Here is a 20572-nt window from a genome sequence, read left to right as displayed (position 1 = left end):
AAAAGTGCCTGCTGCCCTTTCCCCCAACTTAAGGAAGCACTTAGCAGTTTTGGCTGCTGCTGGTGCAGAGTACACTGCTTTGACTCAGTGTGTTCCAAGTAGATGTTTAGTTTTAACTTTTAGACAATGCTCCTGAGCTGGACCTGAAGGTAGGGTGACCAGAAGCCAGTTCTCTGTTGGCTAAATGCTGTCTTCTTGTTCCAGGCTAGCCCAGGTTTATGTGATGATATGCATCCCTGCTCTTCCTGTAAGTTTCAAGACTGCTGTGTTTCTTTACTAGTGTATAATCGTAGAAATGATAATAGTAGGCAATTATTTCCATCGAGACATTTTCATACACGTATATAATGCACTTTGATCATACCCATTTCCTCTCTTTCCTTCTTCTGCCTTCCCCTGGTTCTCACGATCCTTCTCAACTTCCCCTGTTCTAACCCCTCCTTCTCAAATTCTACATATGAGAGAAAATACATAATAATTGTCCTTCTGAGTCTGGCTTTTCGCCTAAACAAGGAGCATAAGTTCCATTCATTTTCCTAAAGATGGCATGATTTCAATCTTAATGGCAGAATAGTATTCCATTATCTTATGTAGGCCACATTTTCTTTATCTACTTGTCCACTGATGGCCACCAAAGCTAATTCCATAATGTGGGATGGTTAATCTCAATCGTCAACTTGATGAGAACTACAGTTGCTCGGGAGATCAGCCTCAGGAACGCCTTTGGGGGATTATCTTTATTAGGTTGATTTGAACAGCACGGCCTATCCGCTATGGGTGGCACCATTCGTTGGCTGGGTTCTTGGACTGCACGAAAGGAGAAAGCTGTTTGAGCACAAGCATCCATCTCTCTTTGCTTCTTGACTGTGGATGCAGCATGACTTAACTTTCTGCCACCGTGAACTTCCTGCCATGGTGGAGGGTGCCTTCGAACTGTGAGCCAAAATGAACCCTTTCCACTGGGCAGTGCACACCTTTAATCCCAGCGCTAGGAGGCAGAGGCAGAGGCAAGAGGATCTCTGTGAGTTCAAGGTCAGCCTGGTCTACAGAGTGAGTTCCAGGATAGCCAGGGCTACACAGAGAAACACTGTCTCAAAAAACAAAACAAACAAACAAAAACAACCAAAATAACACTTTCCCCCTTACGTTGTCTTTAATTACATTTTATTTATTTTGCTTCAGCGGGGTTCAGATCCCAAAGAGGAGGTGTGGAGTTGGCAAGGGAAGGAGACTGTCATGATCTGAGGGTGAATCAGGATGTCTGCCCATTTATTGGAAATAGGCTATACCTTATATACTCTAAACCTGCTTTATGGTTTAACCACAAGCATCATTGAAAGCATAGTTAGTGAATCCAGGAGGAAAGTGACGATCAACATCATTATAGCATTTTTCTTGAAGCAAAAAATATAGTAAGTTAATCAAGAATCTAAAAGCCTATTGTCCTCCGAGGCTCAGAAACCCCACCAGTGCTGTCTTACCCTTTCTCCTGTGGAGTCTCAGCCTCTGTGGTCAGGAGGTGTCAGACACTGAGCAACAAACCCACAGGAGGGATTTTCATTCTTCAAGGGGCATGACCTTGTGTTTGTACCATGTAGCACAACAAGCACGGAGCTGTTTCCTAACTGCATTCCTTTGATGCAATCAAAAAGTAACCATGGAACTCCTGGACAGGGTGGCACTGTCTGTGACCCTGCATTCAGAAGGCTGAGGTAGAGCATCTTGAGCCAGCCTGAGCTACATAGAATGCAGTTTTTAAAAAGAGGAGCCATGGAACAAGGAATTAGGAACAGCATTGTGGCAAATACGTGGGGTTGAAAGGCAGGCAAAATCACACTCTGAGCTGCTTCAAGGCTCCCCAACACCCAAGTAGCCCTGATCCAGCTGGGGCTCCTCATCATGCCATGACCTATATGTGGAGGTCAGAAGACAACATGTGAGAATTAAGTCTCTCCTTTCACCATATGGGTCCTGGGGTGCTCAGATCCTTGTACAGAGCACAACTGAGGGTCATGCTCACACCCAAGCCCTTGTACTAGGCCTCTGAGACTGAGTTTCCTGCCTTCTGGGTGCCCAGCCTGGCTCCTGTACACCTACAGTTTGGAGGCTTCTGGCCAAAGATGGCTACAGACCATCTTTGCCTACTCCCTCTTCAGACATTTGAGGCTGGGGTGTTTGCTTCAACCACTTGGAATCGCTCTTTCATTTTCTTTGGGAAGTAAACCTTTTATCCACTCATTCTGGTCTGATCTTACCGAGAACACTAATGACAGCCAATGCTGATGAGGACATGGGAGTGTAAACCGGTTTGGTTACCATGGAAATCAGTATGGAAGTTCCTCAAAAAGCTAAAAATCTATTTACTCCAAGATCCCACTGTACCACTGTATATAATTGAAAGACGCCAGCATGCCACAGACATACTTGCATATATTTCATTGTTGCCAAGATATGGAACTAGCCTGGATTTCCACCAACAGATGAATGGATAAAAAGGTATACATATACACAGTGGAATTTCATTTAGTTATGAAGAAAAATGAAATTATGGGATGGGTGGGGTGGGATAAAAAGGTATACATATACACAGTGGAATTTCATTTAGTTATGAAGAAAAATGAAATTATGGGATGGGTGGGGTGGGATGGGTGCTTGCTGGTAATCCTGATCTGAGTTCAATCCCCAGAGACCCACATGTGTGCTGTGGCACACACACATGCACATATACACACAATAATAAAAATAAAATAAATAAATTCAAGAAGGAAAAGAAAATAAATAGAACTGGAGATCCTTGTATTAGGTGAAGTAAGCCAGACTCAGAGAAGCAAATATTGCATCTTTGCTCTCTCATGCAGATGTAGATTTAAATATTTCTGCGTATGTGTGTGTTTATATATGTGTATATACATACATATGAATATGCATATGTGGGTGAGTGTGTGGTGCAGAAGTAGAAAGTGCACTATGAGAGGGGAGGAAGCTGTCTATAGAGAGGAGGGGGAGCAAGACAGGGTTGTGGAGCATACGTCATCAGATAGAAGAGGAAGTTATGGGAGGAAGGGGAGTAGGGGCTGGGAGGCCGGTGATGTGTGCGGGGAGAAGAAGAAAGTTCAGTGACATGTATAGGGATGCCAAATGAAGCCCATTTTCCTTTTGGCCAGCATACAGGCCAAAAACTTAGTAAAAACAAAACAAAACAAAACAAACAAACAAACAAAAAACCCTCCAGAACTTGATATGTATGAGAATATTATATTAAAACCCACTATTTTATAAAATTAGTATTCAAAAGACACCAAGCTGAGGTATAGCCTTGTGGCAGACATTTGCTGAGCGTGAAGTCCTGGGTTTGAAGCACAGAAATGTAAAAACAACAACAAAACCAGAAACAAAGTAAGCTCTTGTGTGTTTCTGTTTCTAGGCAGCATTCCTATTCCAGCTGCAGACACGGTATTTACAGAGCCAGGTACTCTTCCGTATTTTCACTGCACACTACTGTAGAGTAAATGTTTTAGAGGGATTTTCTGGGATAATTTGCATGAGCCCCTGTGGTTTCCTGTACTGAAGAGATGGCCACCATGCGGGTTCATCTGTCTGATTCCTCTTAGTTTTCCTTCTGTCCCTCTTTGGGACAGAAGTGGGTGAACAGAAACTGGGCCCCACTTAGTGTCCTGTCCCAGGCCACCTGAAGGCAGTCTGCTAGCCTTTTATCATAAAGGCCTCATCCCTAGCCCGGAGGAAATTGCTCTGCTTTGACAGTCGTCAGTTTTGTTTGATTTCTGGGAGAAGTTTAATGTGAAGAAAGTGTTTGAGGACTGAAGTGTGGACAGCATAAACAGTAGGAATGTGAATTGCCAGGCATGATAGTTGCATGCCTTTAATTCCAACACTAGGAACTCTGTGAGTTTGGGTCCATCCTGGTCTACATAAAGAGTAGCCGGAGCTACATAATGAGACCTTGTCCCTAAAACAAAACAAAAAGAACATCATACAAAGCTAAGCAAAGGGATGGACATGCTTCTCCCCACTCAGATACAGCTCTGAGGAGTGTTGGGCTCTGGGCCCCAACACCCCTAAAGCTTGTGTGTTCTTCCCGGGACCACGCCCTCTTTTCCCTGTTGCTGTGATGAAGCTGGACAGAGTCTTGAAACGGTCACCGTGGGCTTCTGGGTGGCTTGGTGAGAAGGTTCATCGGGGAGGGGCTCATTTGACAGTTGCCATCCATGACTTTTCAATTAGCCTCACATGACTTTCCCACCACCACCCATTTAACTGTGCGGTTCACTTGACAGCCTAGCCAACTAACTTTTGAAAACAGTAATGTTTTCCTATGTGTTTGGGAATTTTAGGGCATCATTATGCCCCAAGTTATTGTTGGGATCGCAGCAAACGTTGTCAACGTGGGCATGAATGCATTCTTGCTGTACGCCTTGGACCTCGGAGTGGTGTAAGTGGAAACCCATTCATCCAACAAAGACTGCCGCATGCGGTGCCCTAGGGCTGGGGATATGCCAGTGAAGCGGGGAACACGGGCAGGTAAGCAGGTACCTAGAAGTCTGTGTCCGGTGCTCTGCACGGCAGGTAAGAGCTGGCCCCATGGGCCCGCAGGGGAGCAGCTAGCTTGTATTGCTGGGAGAGAGAGGGTGAAGATTAGATGGGAAGCAGGGAGCCTTGGACAGCCATACCGCGCAGCTTCTGTGGTTGAAGCTGTGTTAGTCCTAACAAGCAAGCTGCTGCCACCTGGAGGCTGAGGCGGCTGCCAGGCAGAGGCCTGAAGGGCTTCTCTCAAGGCCTCTGAATTTTAAGTGTTTGAGGCAAATTCCTTCTTGAAGCTTGAAGAGATGAGGACCCCATAAGGAAGGAAGTTAGCAGTATACCAATGGTGTCCTGATGGCCCTTCCTCACATCAGAGGAAGCTCTGCCGCCCTAGTCCAGAGCTAATCTGCATATGTAGTCAGAGAGTCACACCAACCTGACACTTTGGGTGTGTTTCAAGGCACTGTCTTCATTGGTTAGTGGGTCATGACTGTTACTCAAATATATGTAACAACGATTAAAGAAAAAGAGGCCATGAATTTGAATGATAGTGTGTGTAGGGGTAACATGGGAATGGATAGGGGAAGGAAAGGGGAATAAAAATTATAATAAAAGAAGTTAATATGTTAGGAATTAAGGAGAAGAGAACAAAATAGAGTAATATGAATTATGTCAACTGTTGGATGTCTTTGCTGCAACTTGTTTGCTTTCCATTCACATATTAATGTTGGCTCTGAATATCAATGAAACTGTGACATCCTAAAGAGGAACACAGGCAGGCATGCAGTCAGTGGGAGAGAGCTTGCCTAACACGTACAAGGCCTGGTTCCCATGCTGCCTTCCTCATGTGAGAAAGCTGAAGGAGTCTGTAACAGTCAGAGTTTCCTAGAGAGAGAGAGAGAGGCAGGCAGACAGACAGAGACAGAGGCAGAGAGTACACACACACTAGGAAAGAGAAATTATTGGATGGACTTACACGATATGATCTGGGTAGTCTAGCAATGGCCATACACCTATTGAAGAGGCAAGAAGTTAGATGGCTCTGCCATCCCAAGCTGGCACTAAAGGCCTGGAGGCTCCCTGTAGAGTCACTGGTGGCAGGGCCAGTTGAAAGGCTGAGCGCCTGTCTTGGTGAGGGTTTCTATTGCTGTGATGAAACACCATGACCAAAGCAGCTTGGGGAGGAAAGGGTTCATTTTGCTTACACCTTGACATCACATCATGGAGGGAAGTCCAAGTTGGAGCTGATGCAGAGGCAGTGGAGAGCACTGCTTATGGCTTGCTCAGCCTGCTTCCTGTACCACCCAGAACGACCTGCCCAGGGATGCCACCACCCACGGTGAGCTGGGCCCTCATGGATCAGTCACTAACCAAGGTGACACCCCACAGACTTGCTTACATGACAGTCTTGAAGGCATTTTCTCACTTAAGAGCCCCCTTCTCAGATGTGCCTAGATTTGTGTCAAGTTGACAAAAGCCAAGCAACAGGAAATGTAGTCTAATGTCGGGGGATGGTGACAACACCAATAAATACTTTTATCCCAAAAGGAAAAGGCACCTGCAGACACTGGCATGTTTCTTCCTCTAATTTCTTTGTGTCTGGGCCACCAACTTGCTGGATGGTATGACCCACATTCAAGGTGGGTCTTCCCTCAATCACTGCCTCCTATGTCCACCTCTAGACAAGCCCCACAGACCCATAGAGGTGGCTTTAAAACAAAACATCCTTAGGCATTTCTTAGTACAGCTAAGTTGACAGCCAAGGGCAACTGTCACCCAGGCATTGGTCAGAGCATAGCTGGGTCCCGTCAGGGGAGGGAAGGACCAGCGGACTGACTAGACATCACAGAGGGCACCTAAGAGGCAGAACGCTGGACTTTCCCTAAAGAGATATGCCCAGGATGGTTTGGACAAAGGAGGAGAGACTGTGAAGGTGGGTTGATAAGTGATAAAGTGTGAAGCTCAGACAAGCATGCGAGAGGGACAGTAAACAAGAAGGCTAAGTGTGGCACTGCCCTGGCCCAGCATCTGTCTACGTGGGTGGGAGGATGGCTCCCACTGAGGGTGCCCAGTGTTCTATTTGATGGAAACCAAACCCGTTCTAACCCTGCGTGATAAAACCATGGCTCGGGTGAACACTTGAGTAGAGGAGCTGGCTGGCTCAACCCTTTGAACTGGTCACCAGCTAAGAAATACTTAGGTGGGGGTTGTTTAAGGTTGGTGGCTTGTGGGGTGTCTATACAGCTTCAAGCCTATTACGCATGGATCCAGCTAACACACAATGGAAGATGGCACAGGCACTCCAAGCTTGTTGCCAGCAAAAGCTGTGAGAGGCAGACTGTTGGTTTGTGTTTGGAAAGACACACTGGAGCTAACCCTCGACTTTTCTCCTGCAGAGGGTCAGCCTGGGCCAACACCACCTCCCAGTTTTTCCTGTCTGCCCTGCTTTTCCTCTACGTGTGGTGGAAGAGGATTCACATCCACACCTGGGGAGGTACGTGACCCTGCGATCTTGCATTGCACAGTGGAGGCCCATGGGCGGCACTGTGGAGGCTCACACACACACACACACACACACATGTTGGAGGCTCACAGGTGCAGCTCTGACTTTTGAATTTCTTTCCCTTGTAGTTTTTTTTTATCTTTTAGGAAATCTCAAAATATAGAAAACGTTTGTTACTGAAAATACAGAAGCTACTAGGGACACTGTGTGACTTTGTGTTTGTGTGGCTACCAAAATAACCCTTTGTTGATAGAATACTGAGTTTTAAGTTGCTGTTATAGTTTATGAATGAAAACTACTAATATGAAATCCTGTTTCTGGAAGATCATGCCATTTGACTGAAGGGCAGTTAGATTTACTGTCGTATGAACTTAAGAGAACAGATGCTCTCTGACCAGCCAGGACAACTCACAGCTAACTGAGGAGCCCAGTTTTCTTTCTCTTTCTTTCTTTTTTCTTTCTTTCTTCCTTCCTTCTTTCCTTTCTTTCTTTTCTTTTTTTTCAGCTTTACTGAGGCAAAGTTGATAAAACTTGCATGTATTTAAGGAGTGACTGTGGCGGTGACTTTTACTATGGTAGTTTGCTTTGTTTTGTGGTCCTTAGGATAGGACCCAGGGTCTCATATGTAACAGGCCTACTGTTTTTTTGCTTGTAAGTTTTGAGACAGGGTCTTGCTAGTTGCCAGGGTAGCTTCAAGTTTGTGACCCCCTACCCCATCTCAGCCTTCCTAGTAGCTGGGATTACAGGTGCACACCTCTGTGGCAGCCCACCATGATGTTTTGACATCCATGTACACTATGAAACGATTACTGCTGCAAAGCTAATTAGTGTGCCCAGCACCTCACACAGTTAAGGCTCTGTGAGTGGCAAGGATGGTTCCTACTGTTTCTCTTGACAGACTCAAGGCACACAGTGCTAACTGTATTCCTCAGTTGTTCATTAGGTCTCCAGAAGTTTCCATCATGTGACTGATTTCACTGATTCTCTCCATGACCCGACCCTTGATAACCAGCCTTCTGTTCTTTCTATGACTTCTGCTTTTTCAGATTCCACATAGAGAGATCATACAATATTTGTCTATGTCTTGTCTCACTTAACAGGTATATCCTAGTTTCATCCATGTTGTCATAAACTGTTTCAGTAATTATTCTCTGTGTGACCTGGATCTTGTCACTCTAACAGGCTTGAGATATGGGTTTCACCAGCACTTCCTTAGTGATGTGATGTGTGCATGTGGGTGCATGTGCACAAGTCCATATGCATGTGGGGGCCAGAGGTGACAGATAGTGTCTTCATCAAGTGCGTTCCATCTTATTGTTCAAGACAGTCCCTCCCTGAACCTACAACTCACCTGACAAGCCCCAGGGTCTCCCATCTGCCTCCCCGTGTTGGGATTATGATGAACACGGGGTGTCTGCATGGATCCTGGTGATCTGAACTCAGGTCCTCCTGCTTGTGGGACACACAGTGATTAATATCCTCCTATTTTAAAGATAGCCTGTGCACTCTGGAAGTCACTTCCTTTGCCTTGTGGGGCTTTCAGTTTCATACAATTCCACTTGCCAGTCCTGCTCTTCTTTCTCGTGCTACGGAGCTCTTTCCAGGAAGCCCTTGTCTGAACTGACCTCTTGAAGTCTTTTTCTGTGGTTTCAGGGAGTCAGGTCTGACATGCAAGTCTTTTATCCACTTTGAATAGATTTTTGAACAGGGTGAGATACAGAGCTTGCATTTTAGTCTTCTACTTGTGATGATCCAGTCCCCCCCACCACACACAACCTTTCATTGCCGTCAACAAGTATTGATGTTTTAAAACAAAATGAACCTGTGAAAAGTGCTTAAAATAAGAACACACTCAAGTCCCTTGACCCAGCTTTTCTTCCAGCCTTTCATTTACATCCATTTCACTTTTAAAAGCTCACCCAGATGAGAGAAAGTTGAGAGAACTTCTCAGTGTTGCTCTGCAGCCTCCGCAGTGGAACATAAGGACCGTGCATTAACTTCATGACTTTTTAAAAAAACTTTAATGGCTCATTGACTCCAATCTGTGCTGTCTATATAGTTCTGGGCATGTGGCCATCCATCGGAGCACGGCCAAGCTACCAGGAGCCACACCCTTAAAGACACCTTCCTCCCCTAGAAGCCATCAGCTGTCCATAGTGCCCTTGTCGTGGGTGGAGGCTCATGAAATCCTTCCCTACTTCACGCTAGAATATTGACTGGCTTCATCTTGGGCAGGTCTTGTGCAGGCAGCTGCAGTTGCTGTGAATTCTAAGTGAGCACTTGACCAACTGAGCTACACTTTCAGGCTCACTTCACTGTCTTTAAAAGATAACCTTACAGTCTGTAGTAAGCTTGCTTGATTAGTAGTTCCTTTCTCATGGGTCTCTCTTTTCTCCTCTCCCACCTTTCTGTCTGTCTCTGTCTCTCTCCCCCGCCGTGTGTGTGTGTGTGTGTGTGTGTGTGTGTGTGTGTGTGTGTGTGTGTGTGTGTGTGTGTGTGTGTGTGTGTAAAATCTCTCTCTACTTTCCTGACTTTTAGGAATTTTTACTGACAGGTCAGATGTTATTCTGTTGGAATTGTTTTTGCAAGGTGGCTTTTTTCTCTTACAGACTTTAAGATTTCTTTATTTCATAGTCTTAGCAATTTCACTGTAAAATGTTGTGGAAGGCTTCTTTTCAGGTATGTCTGTTTGGTGTCCTAAATGTATCATACTCTTGAATGGTTGCATCTTTGCTTATGTTTGTGACATTTTCTACTGTAGCCTTATTGAATAGATTTCTGTGCCTGTGTTTGTATGTGTGAGGTGTGTACATAGTGTGTGTATTTAGATGTGCTTGGGCACAGCGTGCTGGTGTTTGTGAAGCCCAGGGTTGATGTTGAGAGTCACCCTCAATCACTCTTGCGTCTTATTCTTTTGAGGCAGGGTCTCTTGGGCTTGGAGCTTCTAGATAGGGTTAGGCTTTGTCCTAGATAGGGTGGCTATTGCTGTGATGAAACACTATGACTAAAGCAACTCACACTTCCACATCGCAGTTCACCACTGAAGGAAGTCAGAGCAGGAACTCAAGCAGGGCAGGAACCTGGAGGCAGGAGCCGATGCAGAGGCCATGGAGGAGTGCTGCTTACTGACTTGCTCCTCATGGCTTGCTCAGCCTGCTTCTTATAGAACCCAGGATTGCTAGTGAAGAACCAGCATGACTCCATTTTAAGATTAAAAGCCATCTTGTTACAAGGTCAAAGTTAGTTCATTCCTATTTTCTGTAAAACTTGTGTTTGACCATGTCTTGACCCATTTTCTGGAATTTGACATTTTCCACACCCTATACCCTATTCTCCACCCTAGTATAATGTTCTGCCAAATAATTTTGAAATATTCTGTTTGGTTCCCATGTAACCAAAACCCTTGAAAACACCCAGCCTTGCAGTTTTGGGGCTAATATAAACCCCACCTTCTGTGTTTGAGGCTATTTTTTTAAATTCCACTTTAGAGAGATAACTCTGTCAGAAAATAAAGCTTGCTTAATTTGATCAAAGTATTTGGGTAATGGTCTTTGCTGTTTGGAGGAATTGACAACCAGCCCAAGGATAACCCCACCCACAATGGTCTGGGCCCTCTCCCAGGAATCACTAATTAAGAAAATGCCCTACAGGCTTGCCTAAAGACTGATCTTTCTTTTAATTATTATTTTTAAATTTTATTTCATGCACATTGGTGTTTTGCCTGTCTGTGGAAGGATACTGGATCCTCTGGAACTGGAGATACAGACAGTTGTGAGCTGCCATGTGGGTGCTGGGAATTGAACACTGGTCCTTTGGAAGCATAGCCAGTGCTTTTAACTGCTGAGCCATCTCTCCAGCCCCCATCTCTTGTTGTTGTTTGTTTGTTTTGTCTTGTTTTTCTGAGACAGAGTTTCTCTGCTTAATAGCCCTGGCTGGCCTAGAACTCACAGAGATCCGCCAGGGATTAAAGGTATGCACCACCACCACCAAGCTCCCTGCCCCATCTTAAGAAGACTATTTCTCTGTTGAGACTCCCTCCTCTCAGATGACTGTAGCTTGTGTCAAGGTAACATAAAACTAGCAAGGATAGTCTTCCTGGCCAGATTGCTCCAAGGATCTCTTGTCTTTGTTTTCTGAAGCTAGAACTACCAGTGGCGACACCCACCTGGCATTTCCATGCCTTCCATGCCTTCTGGGGATCTAAATTTTGGTTCCTTTGTCTGCATGGCCCACACCTTAACTGCTGAGCCACCTGCCCAGGCTTGTGCCTTTAATTTTCCCTCGATTTCTTTCCCCACAGACTTTTGGGTTTGAGCACTTATGCCCCAGAATCCTCATTTCTTTTCCTGTTGCTTGATAAAATACCTTAAGAAAAGCAGCTTAAGGGGGCCGGAGAGATGGCTCAGCGGTCAAGAGCACTGGCTGCTCTTCCAGAGGACCCCGGTTCAAATCCCAGCACCCACATGTCGGCTCACAACCATCAATAATGAGATCTGATGCCCTCGTCTGGCCTGCAGGCATGTGTGCAGACAGAACACTGTATACATCATAAATAATAAAAGAAAAGAAAAGCAGCTTAAGGAAGGAAGGGTTCAAGAACACAGCCCATTACAGTGGGAATAACAAGCTAGAAGGAGCTTGGAGCCGCTGGGCACATCAGACCCACAGTCAGTAATGAGTCCATGATGCTGTTCGGCTCACACTCCATCTTATACAGCCTAGGATCTAAGACTGGCAATGTTGCTACTCACAGGTGGTCTAACCAACTCAACCATATCCAGAGTAACCCCCACAGGCATAGCCGGAGGCCCATCTCTCAGGCCATGCTAGGCATCAACACTTTCCCTGACCTCATCTTCTTCCTTGATAGTTAATTTTACTCTACTCGAACTGCTCTATTGGTGATTTTGAAATTGTGTTTTTTACTCAATTAAGTGGCATTCCTCTGTCAAATTTTCATTCCTAGCATTTCTTTTTAAATTCTTATTAAATCTCTTCCCTGGATTTGCCATGTTGCCCTTGACTTTCTCTTCTTTGTAGCTCACTTTCTTGTCCATATATAGAATTTATCCCCTCATAATCTGTTTGCTTTCTTCTTTGAAATCATTATTGTTTTATTAGTAGATTTCTGAATGCTTTATCTGGTGTTTCAACTGTTTCTATAGCATTGGATGTTACCTAAGAGTAGTGATCACTTGGAAGTGTGTGATGGCTATTCCTGGCCTACATACGGGATTAACTAAAACCCAAGTGGCTGCCTACACCTGTGAGGATTTTTTTCTTAATTAAATCACTTGAAAGGGGAAGACCCACTTCTAATCCAGTTCTCTTGAGGTGGGAAGACCCACCCTTAGTCTGGGCCACACCTTCTGCTGACAGCCATATAAAGGACATGGGAGAAGGAAGCTTGCTCTCTGCCTGCTTGCTCTCGCTCTCCGTAGCAAGTCCATTCATTCAATTCAGTAGAGCCTATTTCTTTGGAATTCTGGCATGTATTGAAGATAAGCTGAGATATCCAATTCATGGACTGAACCACAACTGGATTCTTGGATCTTCCATTGGTAGACAGCCATTGTTGGACTAGATGGACCACAGCCTATCAGCCATTATAATAAATCTCTCTCTCTCTCTCTCTCTCTCTCTCTCTCTCTCTCTCTCTCTCTCACACACACACACACATACACTGTCAGAGCTTCAGAGTTCTCATTCCTGATGACTTCGGGCACAGGGCTCTCAAGCTCCAAAGGTATTCTCCGGTGAGTGCCTGGCTCCCAGCATCTGAGAGTGGGGATACCAGCCACACACCTTCCACTTCCCAAGCCAACCCTCCTGCCACCCGAACTTCTCAGCATGCCTGTGTGTGACCCTGCTCCTCATTTGGGGAGGCCTGCCTTGTCTGCCTGGTTATGTGTCCTTCTGTATACATTTTTACTTACCTAATTACACTGTAGTTTAGATTTCTCTGTTAATTAATATTTTTTTTATTTAGCACAGAGGCTGGCAAATCCATGAGCCCAGTGTGGCTCATAGACTGTTAGTTCTGGAATACTACCACATCTGGTCATGCTCACACAGCCTGCGGCTGCTACTGCACTTCTAGGGTAGAACTGAGCTATTGTGACAGCACCATTTGTCAAAGTTAAAATAGTTACTGTCTGGACCTTCACAGGAAGTTTGTTGGATTCTGGTTTTGCCCTGTGTGTTCTCCTTTGAATTGTGCTAAAACATCTGTCACATGAGACTGAGCACTCTGACCACTTTTAGCCACACTTAGCACAACTCAGTGGTGTTGATCACATTTGTGTTGTTTTGTATCATTTAATTTATCTAATTACTGTTGCCGCCACTTTATACTGCAGAATGGGTGGTTATAATAAAAATTAAATTGAGAACTTTGTTTTTTCTAAATCTGGGTTTAATTAACGTACACTGGTCTTGTGCTACTAAACAGCCCAGGCTGACCCCAAACTCACTCTCCTCCTGCTGCAGACCCTCAGATGTTAGAACAGCAGGTGTCATGTGTCGGTTCTTTCTCTCTAGCCCATGGTTCCAGTGTTGCTGCCAGGACCCATGGTTCCAGCATTGCTCACTGCAGTGTTTCCTTCTTCACACACTGTAACATGCTACAAAGAACTTCACAGGAAGACACGGGATGGCCATGCTGGAAAGAGCTCATTTCCATCCCAGAACCACTCCCTGAACAGCATAGTAATCCACTAGCCTACTAGTATATTTATCCACCAAGACTCCACCCTCCTGACCCAACCCCCTCTCAAAGGCCCCATTACCCTATGACTTTGGGGTAACATTTCTAGCACAAGAGCTTGGGGCACACACTCAAACCGCAGCACCTCCAGTCTTTAAAACCTTCCTTCTTACAAAGTTGAAAGGCTGTATCCACTGTGCAGCAGCTCCCTGGTCTCCCCCACCAACTCCTAGCCCACACTCACTAGCCTACTCTTGTTTCTGTAACTCAGGTCACTGTCAGTTCCTCCTAGCACTGAGCTTACACAATATTGGTCGTTTTGTAACTCCCTTATTTCAGGAAGATTTTCTTAATTTGTGAGAGGAACGTGTGTTGTTTGTATGAACATTTTATTTTTCCACTTGTTGATGACAATTTGGCTTGCTTGGTGTCTTGGCCAGGGTTTCTATTGCTACAGCGAAACACCATGATGAAAAAGCAGGTTGATGAGGAAAGGGTTTATTCGCCTTACACTTCCACGTCACTGTTCATTATCAAAGGAAGACAGGACAGGAACTCAAGCAGGGCAGGATCCAGGAGACAGGAGCTGATGCAGAGGCTAGGGAAGGGTGCTGCTTACTGGCTTGCTCCCCATGGCTTGCTCAGCCTGCTTTCTTATAGACCCAAGGACCACCAGCCCAGGGCTGGCACCACCCACAATGACCTGGGCCCTCTCCTGTCTGTCTCTAATTAAGAAAATGCCTACCTACAACCGAGCTTCTGGAGGTATTTTTTTTAATTGACGCTCCTTCCTCTCAGATGACTTTAGCTTGTGTCAAGTTGACGTAGGACTAAAGCACAGTTAGGCTGTGGCATAACACTGGTGTAAACGGGGACGTACAAACTGCTGTCCTGCCCTAAATGCCATTGAACTTTTGGTTCTATACCCAGAGGCAAAATTGCTGAATGGTGTAGTTACTCCATCACTGATTTCTAGAGGAACCTACTTTTTTAATATTCCCAACAACAGTATACAGTTCTCTGTAGCTACTAGTCTTTAGTACTTCCTACTTTCCTTTGTTTGTGTGAGGGGTGCTGTTGATAGTCTAATGGTTATCAGTACCCGCTGGTAACTCACTATGGTGTTTGTTCATATATTTACTTTTGGAAACAGCTTCTCACACTGACAGGTTGGTTCCTTCTTTCTCTAGCCGTGGTCTTCTCTGACGCTCTTGCATCCTGCTGGGGTACAGACACCCATGTCTCCGGCTCTGTGTGAGCAGTGGTGGCTGTTGTACAGTGCGTGTCTGCTTTCTTTCTTGCCTGTTCTCCAGGTTGGACAAGGGAGTGCTTCCAGGAGTGGAGCTCCTACACCCGCCTGGCCATCCCCAGTATGTTCATGGTGTGCACCGAGTGGTGGACCTTCGAGATTGGGACCTTCCTTGCAGGTCTGTCCACACCCAGGGGAACCTGCACACAGCCTGGGCAGTTACAGTCCAGAGGTTTCCAGGACATGGAAGCTCTGCTTCTAGACTCTGGTGTTTTGTGGGGTCCTTGTAGGGGCTTGCACCGGAGGCACACACCCTCAGCCAGCTGCAAGTGCATGCAGCATGGCTCTCCATCTGCTATGCACTCCTGTGTTTTGTGAACAAGGAAAGGGAGGCTCTCGGAATGGGAGGACCAACTCCCCAACTCAGGTGTCCTGACTACCTGCCCACCTTGCTGGCTTTGCCAGGCTTCCAGCTGAGTGTGGCTCCATGTTAGCTGTGACCTGTGCTTTGCTGGCTCTGTGATTATTTTGGTATTACTTCTGGTGAAGTTTATAGTTCAGGCAGTAGCAGTGATGTTCTGTGGACACTGCTTGCTTCAGTTGTCCCCGAGCTGTACATGCTGTCCTGCCTCCTTCTCCCTGTGTGACTCCTGAGACACCTGCAACCCCCAGAGTCTCAGCCTACCCTACAGTCCTCAGGGTGTCTTCCCTGATGGAGCAAGGGTTTGTAGAATGACCACATCAATTGCCACGCCTGAGGTCTTGGCAACTTGCCGAGAAGAGATGGCCAGGGCTTTAATGTCTGGGCTATTCTTGACTTCTCTTATATGAAAATATGAGCCAGAAGCTGGGGACATAATACAGTTGCATCCTTTTAACACACACACACACACACACACATACACCTATATATAAATATATAATGTGTTCTGGTTTCATAAAGAAAATGGTTCCTCTGGTCTGCTATTTGACTTATATTGTCTGAGTTGCTGTTTCAGGCCTTGTTAATGTGACAGAACTGGGAGCCCAGGCTGTCATCTATGAACTGGCTTCTGTTGCCTACATGGTAAGAACATGAATGACACTTTGTACCTTATTTGTATAAATCCTGTGTGTTATTGTCACTGCTTTTAACAGAGGTGGTGAGGAGGGAGAGAGGGAGAATTGGGTCCTGGCTGTATTTTTTTCCCATTGTGTGGCGGCATGAGCTCCTTACCTAACTTTTCTGCGTTTCAATTTCCTCAAATGGGAGGGAAATGGAGCCATATAACTACACATTTATTCAGTGAAGACTGAATAAGACCCTGTACGTCAAAGAGCAGGGTGCCAGGTGCATTCAGTTAACAAGGGTGGAGTTACTGTTGGGACATGGTCGTGAATGTGAGGGATCAGCTCCTGTCCTCCTATGGCCTGTGGCCAGGTCAGAACACAGAGATAAAGGAATACCCGAGTGTCTCAAAATCTCACTTGTGTATGGCAAGCTAATAAAAAGCAAAACTGGGTCTGAGATACGTAAAAGCAGAGATGGATGCCTTTTAAACAGGACAGTCGGGAGTGTTTTTCTGCTCCCTAGTTTAAACTGAGTCTCATAGGATGAGAGCAGCTAGCCCCGGAATTCCACGGTTGGAAGCTGACTGTGGAACCATGCTCTGTGTTGGGTACCACTTGGTGCTGCTGGGGGGATTGCTAAGAGAATTGGTGGCAGGAGGGTAGAGCAAGAGGCAGGCCCGTTTTCTCCCAGGGAACAGAGGAATGTGGGCCTGGGGAGCCAGGAGGAGGCCGCTGGAGTCACCCAGGTGAGGAACTAGGAGGCTGCCAAGGAAGAGAAAAGTAGATGGACAGGGTTGTGTGGGGAGGCAGAGTGTGGCTGCAGAATTCGAAACGAGAAACGGGATCGATACAGGCACGTGGCTTGGGCATGGGCCGGGTGGGGCCGGGTGGGGCCTGTTACCTTTTGATGCTTTCCAAATGTCCCAGTTCCATGCTGACACAAGACACTCTAGTTGCCTCTTGTTTTCATAAAGATCACAGAGGCCACGGGGCAAAGGGTTTATGACCATTTTGCATACCCCTTTTTAAAAAATCATAAAAGTGAGGGCAGGGATGTAGAGCGGTTGAGAATACATGTGACACCGAAACCCTGAATCAATTGCCAGTGTCAGACAAGCTGAGAGTGGTGGCACGCTCCTGTAACCTCAGCGCTCAGGAGGTAGACGCAGGAAGAGAAGGAGTTCAAGGTCATCTTCAGCTCCATAGTGAGTTTGAGGCCAGTTCGGGCTACACGAGACCTCATCTCAACAAGTAAATAAATATAAAAAAGAAAAAAAAAAAGATGAGTGGTTGGTCATCTTGGAATACAAAAGAAGACGGTTGAAGAGCAAACTCGGTGTACAGACCGTAGGAATAGAAGGAATCTCAGCCACAAGCCCGGAGGAAGAACGTGCAGAAGGAAGAGGGCCCAGAGAAGTGTGGAGAGGGAGTCAGGAGTGAAAGATGTTTGGAGCTGGCGAGGCTGGTGTGGCCCTGGGTCACTGAGACCTTTGGAATGAGGGGCTTGGATCAAAGGACTGACTGTAGGAAGAGGAGGAGGAGAGGCAGCTGAGGAGACAGTTGCCTGAAGTTCAGTTGTTGTGTTGGCTGTGTGGGGAGAGGAGGCCCCTGGCTCTATTTTTGCTTTTAAAGGGGATGATGGACTTGTATGGCAAACAGTAGGGACCTGCTAATCCTGCTTCGTGTCTAATTTCTGTTTTCTCACCTGTTATATCACAGACTCCCAGTTTTTTATATTATTGTTATTATTTATTGTTGTTGCTTTTGTTATTTTGAAGCAGGGTCTTGCCATGTTCCAGGCTGGCCTTGAATTCTTGAACTCAAGTTATCCTCCGGCCTCAGTGTCCCAAATCGCTGGAACTAGAGGTGTGTGCGGTCACGTGATTTTTCATTGTGGTAAACAGATCTAATATAAATTCACCTTCTTTGCCACTTACAGTTCATAGTTTACTAATGTTGAAGACACTCAACATTACACCGCGGTTTCCAGAACTTGTCTTGTAGATGAAGTCTGTAGCAATCACATCCTCCCCTCCCATCTTCCATCCCATCTCTGGCTCATGTGACCATTATCCACTTCCTGTTTCTGTCACAGCACACACACACCCCAATCTCCTGGAGATATTGGAAACAGACAGGCTCCAAAGGACGAATAGGAGAGCCTCCCTCTCCTGAGAGCTTTCAAAGGGAGCATGCAGGAGCTGTGTGCAGACAGGACCTGCCATCCTGGGTTTCCTGCTTCTTTCTTCACTGGCCCTACAAACACCAGGGCTCTGGAGCCTGTAAATCTGGAGATTTTTGCAGTGAGCACCTTAAACATTGGCATGTGGGGTTTTTGTCTTTTGACCAGCTCTTGCTATGTATCCAAGGTTGGCCCTGAGCTCAGAATCCTCCTGTCTCAACCTCTCCAGTGCTGGGATTACAGATGTGTGCCACCTTGTCTGGAACTAAGAGTTTAGAGTGTTATGGTGGGAGATGGGGTGGGGTGGGTGCCTCGGCAACTCAGTGAGGTCCCGTCTCAAACAGAACAGTGAGGCCCCGTCTCAAACAGAACAGTAAACAGACGCCTGGGGACTTAAGCCTGAAGGTGCACAGATATCAGAGTTCACAGTCCATGCTTCTCTCCCTGCAACCATGTCCTTGTTCTTATCGAGAAAAAGGTCCTCACCTTTGATAACTGGATGTTGTATGCCATAATTGTTCTATCTTTTGTGTTTTAGGGGCTATCTGAAAAATGATGGTAATAGTATGGTTTTTGTAAATATATATAGATCCAAGTTGGCGAGTCTTAAATCAAACAAAGAAATACAATCCCAGTAATGGCCCGTCTCTCCCATGGGGGTTGGACACAACACATACAAAGTCAGGCATGTGGCATGCACTTGTAATCCTCGAGGCGAGGAAGTAGGGCAGGAAGCTCTCTGGAGCCCCTGGCCAGCCAATCTAGCTTAAATGGTGACCCCAGGTCCCAGTGACTCTGAAACAAGGTGGGCAGCGCGTGAGGAACAACATCTGAGGCTTGCCTCTGGCTTCCACCCATGCACGTGCACATACAACGCCTCCCCCATCCCCTGTGTGTGTGCACATACAACTACCATCCCCTGTGTGTGTCCACGTACAACCCCCCCCATCCCCTGTGTGTCCACATACAACCCCCATCCCCTGTGTGTCCACATACAACCCCCACCCCCCTGTGTGTCCACATACAACCCCCCATCCCCTGTGTGTGCACGTACAACCCCCCACTAATGTCTTTGTCACTCTGCTTATCATCTGTTGACTGCTGCTTTTAGTTTCTCAGAACATTCTTCTCTTTCCACCCCTTCTTCATGATGCTACAGCTCTCACTGAGGACACAGAACCAAACCTTTCAATGTTCTTTTCTGTTCCCCAAGCCGCCTGCTTTGTTTTTGCTGAGATCAAGTGGCTTTTTCTTTCCTTCACCCCTTTTCGACGGTATGTGCTCAGCTGTCCTCAAAACTCTAGTGATACATGAACTGGTCCATGTATACCTATGGGTGGATGGAAACATTGATCTGCAAGACAAAGAAGCCTGGGTGTCGGGGCTACGTGGATGCACAATCCCAATACTGCAGAGGTTGAGGTACAAGGATTGTGAATCGAGGCCAGCCTAGATTACATAGGGAGAATTTGTGTTAGAAGGGAGGGAGAAAGAAATACATAGCAGCCAAGGCGTTCCTATTTTTTTGTTTTTTTCCTTTTTATTTATTTTTTTTATTTTACATACTAACCTCAGTTCCCCCTTCCTCCCCTTCTCTTCCCCCCTTTCTTTCTCCCCCCATACACTCCTCAGAGGGAGTAAGGCCCTCCCTGGGAAGTCAACAAAGTCTGTCATACCAAGTTGAGGCAAGGCCAAGACCCTCCCTTCCTGTATCTAGGCTGAGCAAGGTATCCCACCATAGGGAATGGGCTCCAAAAAGCTGGTTCATGCCCCTGGGATAGGTCCTGGTGCCACTGCCAAGCCCTCCTATGCAGGATCAGTCCACAGTCTGTAAGCTCCCACTAGCTCAGGTCATCTGTCTGTGGTTTTCCCCATCATGATCTTGACCCCCTTATTCATATGATCCCACCTCCCTCTCTTCAACTGAACTCCAGGAGCTCAGCTCAGTGTTTGACTGTGGGTCACTGCATCTGCTTCCATCAGTTACTGGATGTGGGTTCTAGCTTCTCTGGGTTGTGGATTGTAGCCTGGTATCCTTTGCTTTAAGTCTAGTATCCACTTATGAGTGAGTACACAGTGTGTTTATCTTCTGGGTCTGGGTTACCTCAGTCATGATTGTTTTCTAGTTCAATCCATTTGCCTGCAAATTTCAAAGTGTCATTGTTTTTTAACACTGAATAATACTCCATTGTGTAAATGTACCACATTTTGTTTATCCATTCTTTGGTTGAGGAGCATCTAGGTTGTTTCCAGGTTCTGGCTGATTTCACGCTCTACTATAGAGCTACAATAGTAAAAGCTACTTGGTATTGGCATAATTGAAGACCCTAATCCACACACCTA

General features: G+C 46.1%; 1 protein-coding gene across 7 annotated transcripts in view; it reads left to right on the top strand.

Annotated features, from left to right (window-relative positions):
- The window catches only part of LOC101827738 (multidrug and toxin extrusion protein 2), a 40569-nt gene that overhangs the window by 7047 nt on the left and 12950 nt on the right, over window positions 1-20572 (top strand). For 3 of the 7 annotated variants that reach the window (XM_040748799.1, XM_040748801.1, XM_040748798.1), the window contains 6 exons: window positions 205-247; window positions 3425-3469; window positions 4353-4450; window positions 6936-7033; window positions 15062-15175; window positions 15996-16063. In XM_040748799.1, the coding sequence (XP_040604733.1) occupies window positions 205-247; window positions 3425-3469; window positions 4353-4450; window positions 6936-7033; window positions 15062-15175; window positions 15996-16063 (466 nt within the window). The remainder of the gene's footprint in view (window positions 1-204; window positions 248-3424; window positions 3470-4352; window positions 4451-6935; window positions 7034-15061; window positions 15176-15995; window positions 16064-20572) is intronic. The other 4 variants (XM_040748804.1, XM_040748802.1, XM_040748800.1 and 1 more) reach the window with 3 other exon arrangements.

The sequence above is a fragment of the Mesocricetus auratus genome, unplaced genomic scaffold (assembly GCF_017639785.1).
Source record: "Mesocricetus auratus isolate SY011 unplaced genomic scaffold, BCM_Maur_2.0 Super-Scaffold_100007, whole genome shotgun sequence".
Taxonomy (NCBI): Eukaryota; Metazoa; Chordata; class Mammalia; order Rodentia; family Cricetidae; genus Mesocricetus; species Mesocricetus auratus.
Note: the sequence above shows the minus strand (reverse complement) of the source record. Positions and strands in the feature narration are given on the sequence as shown.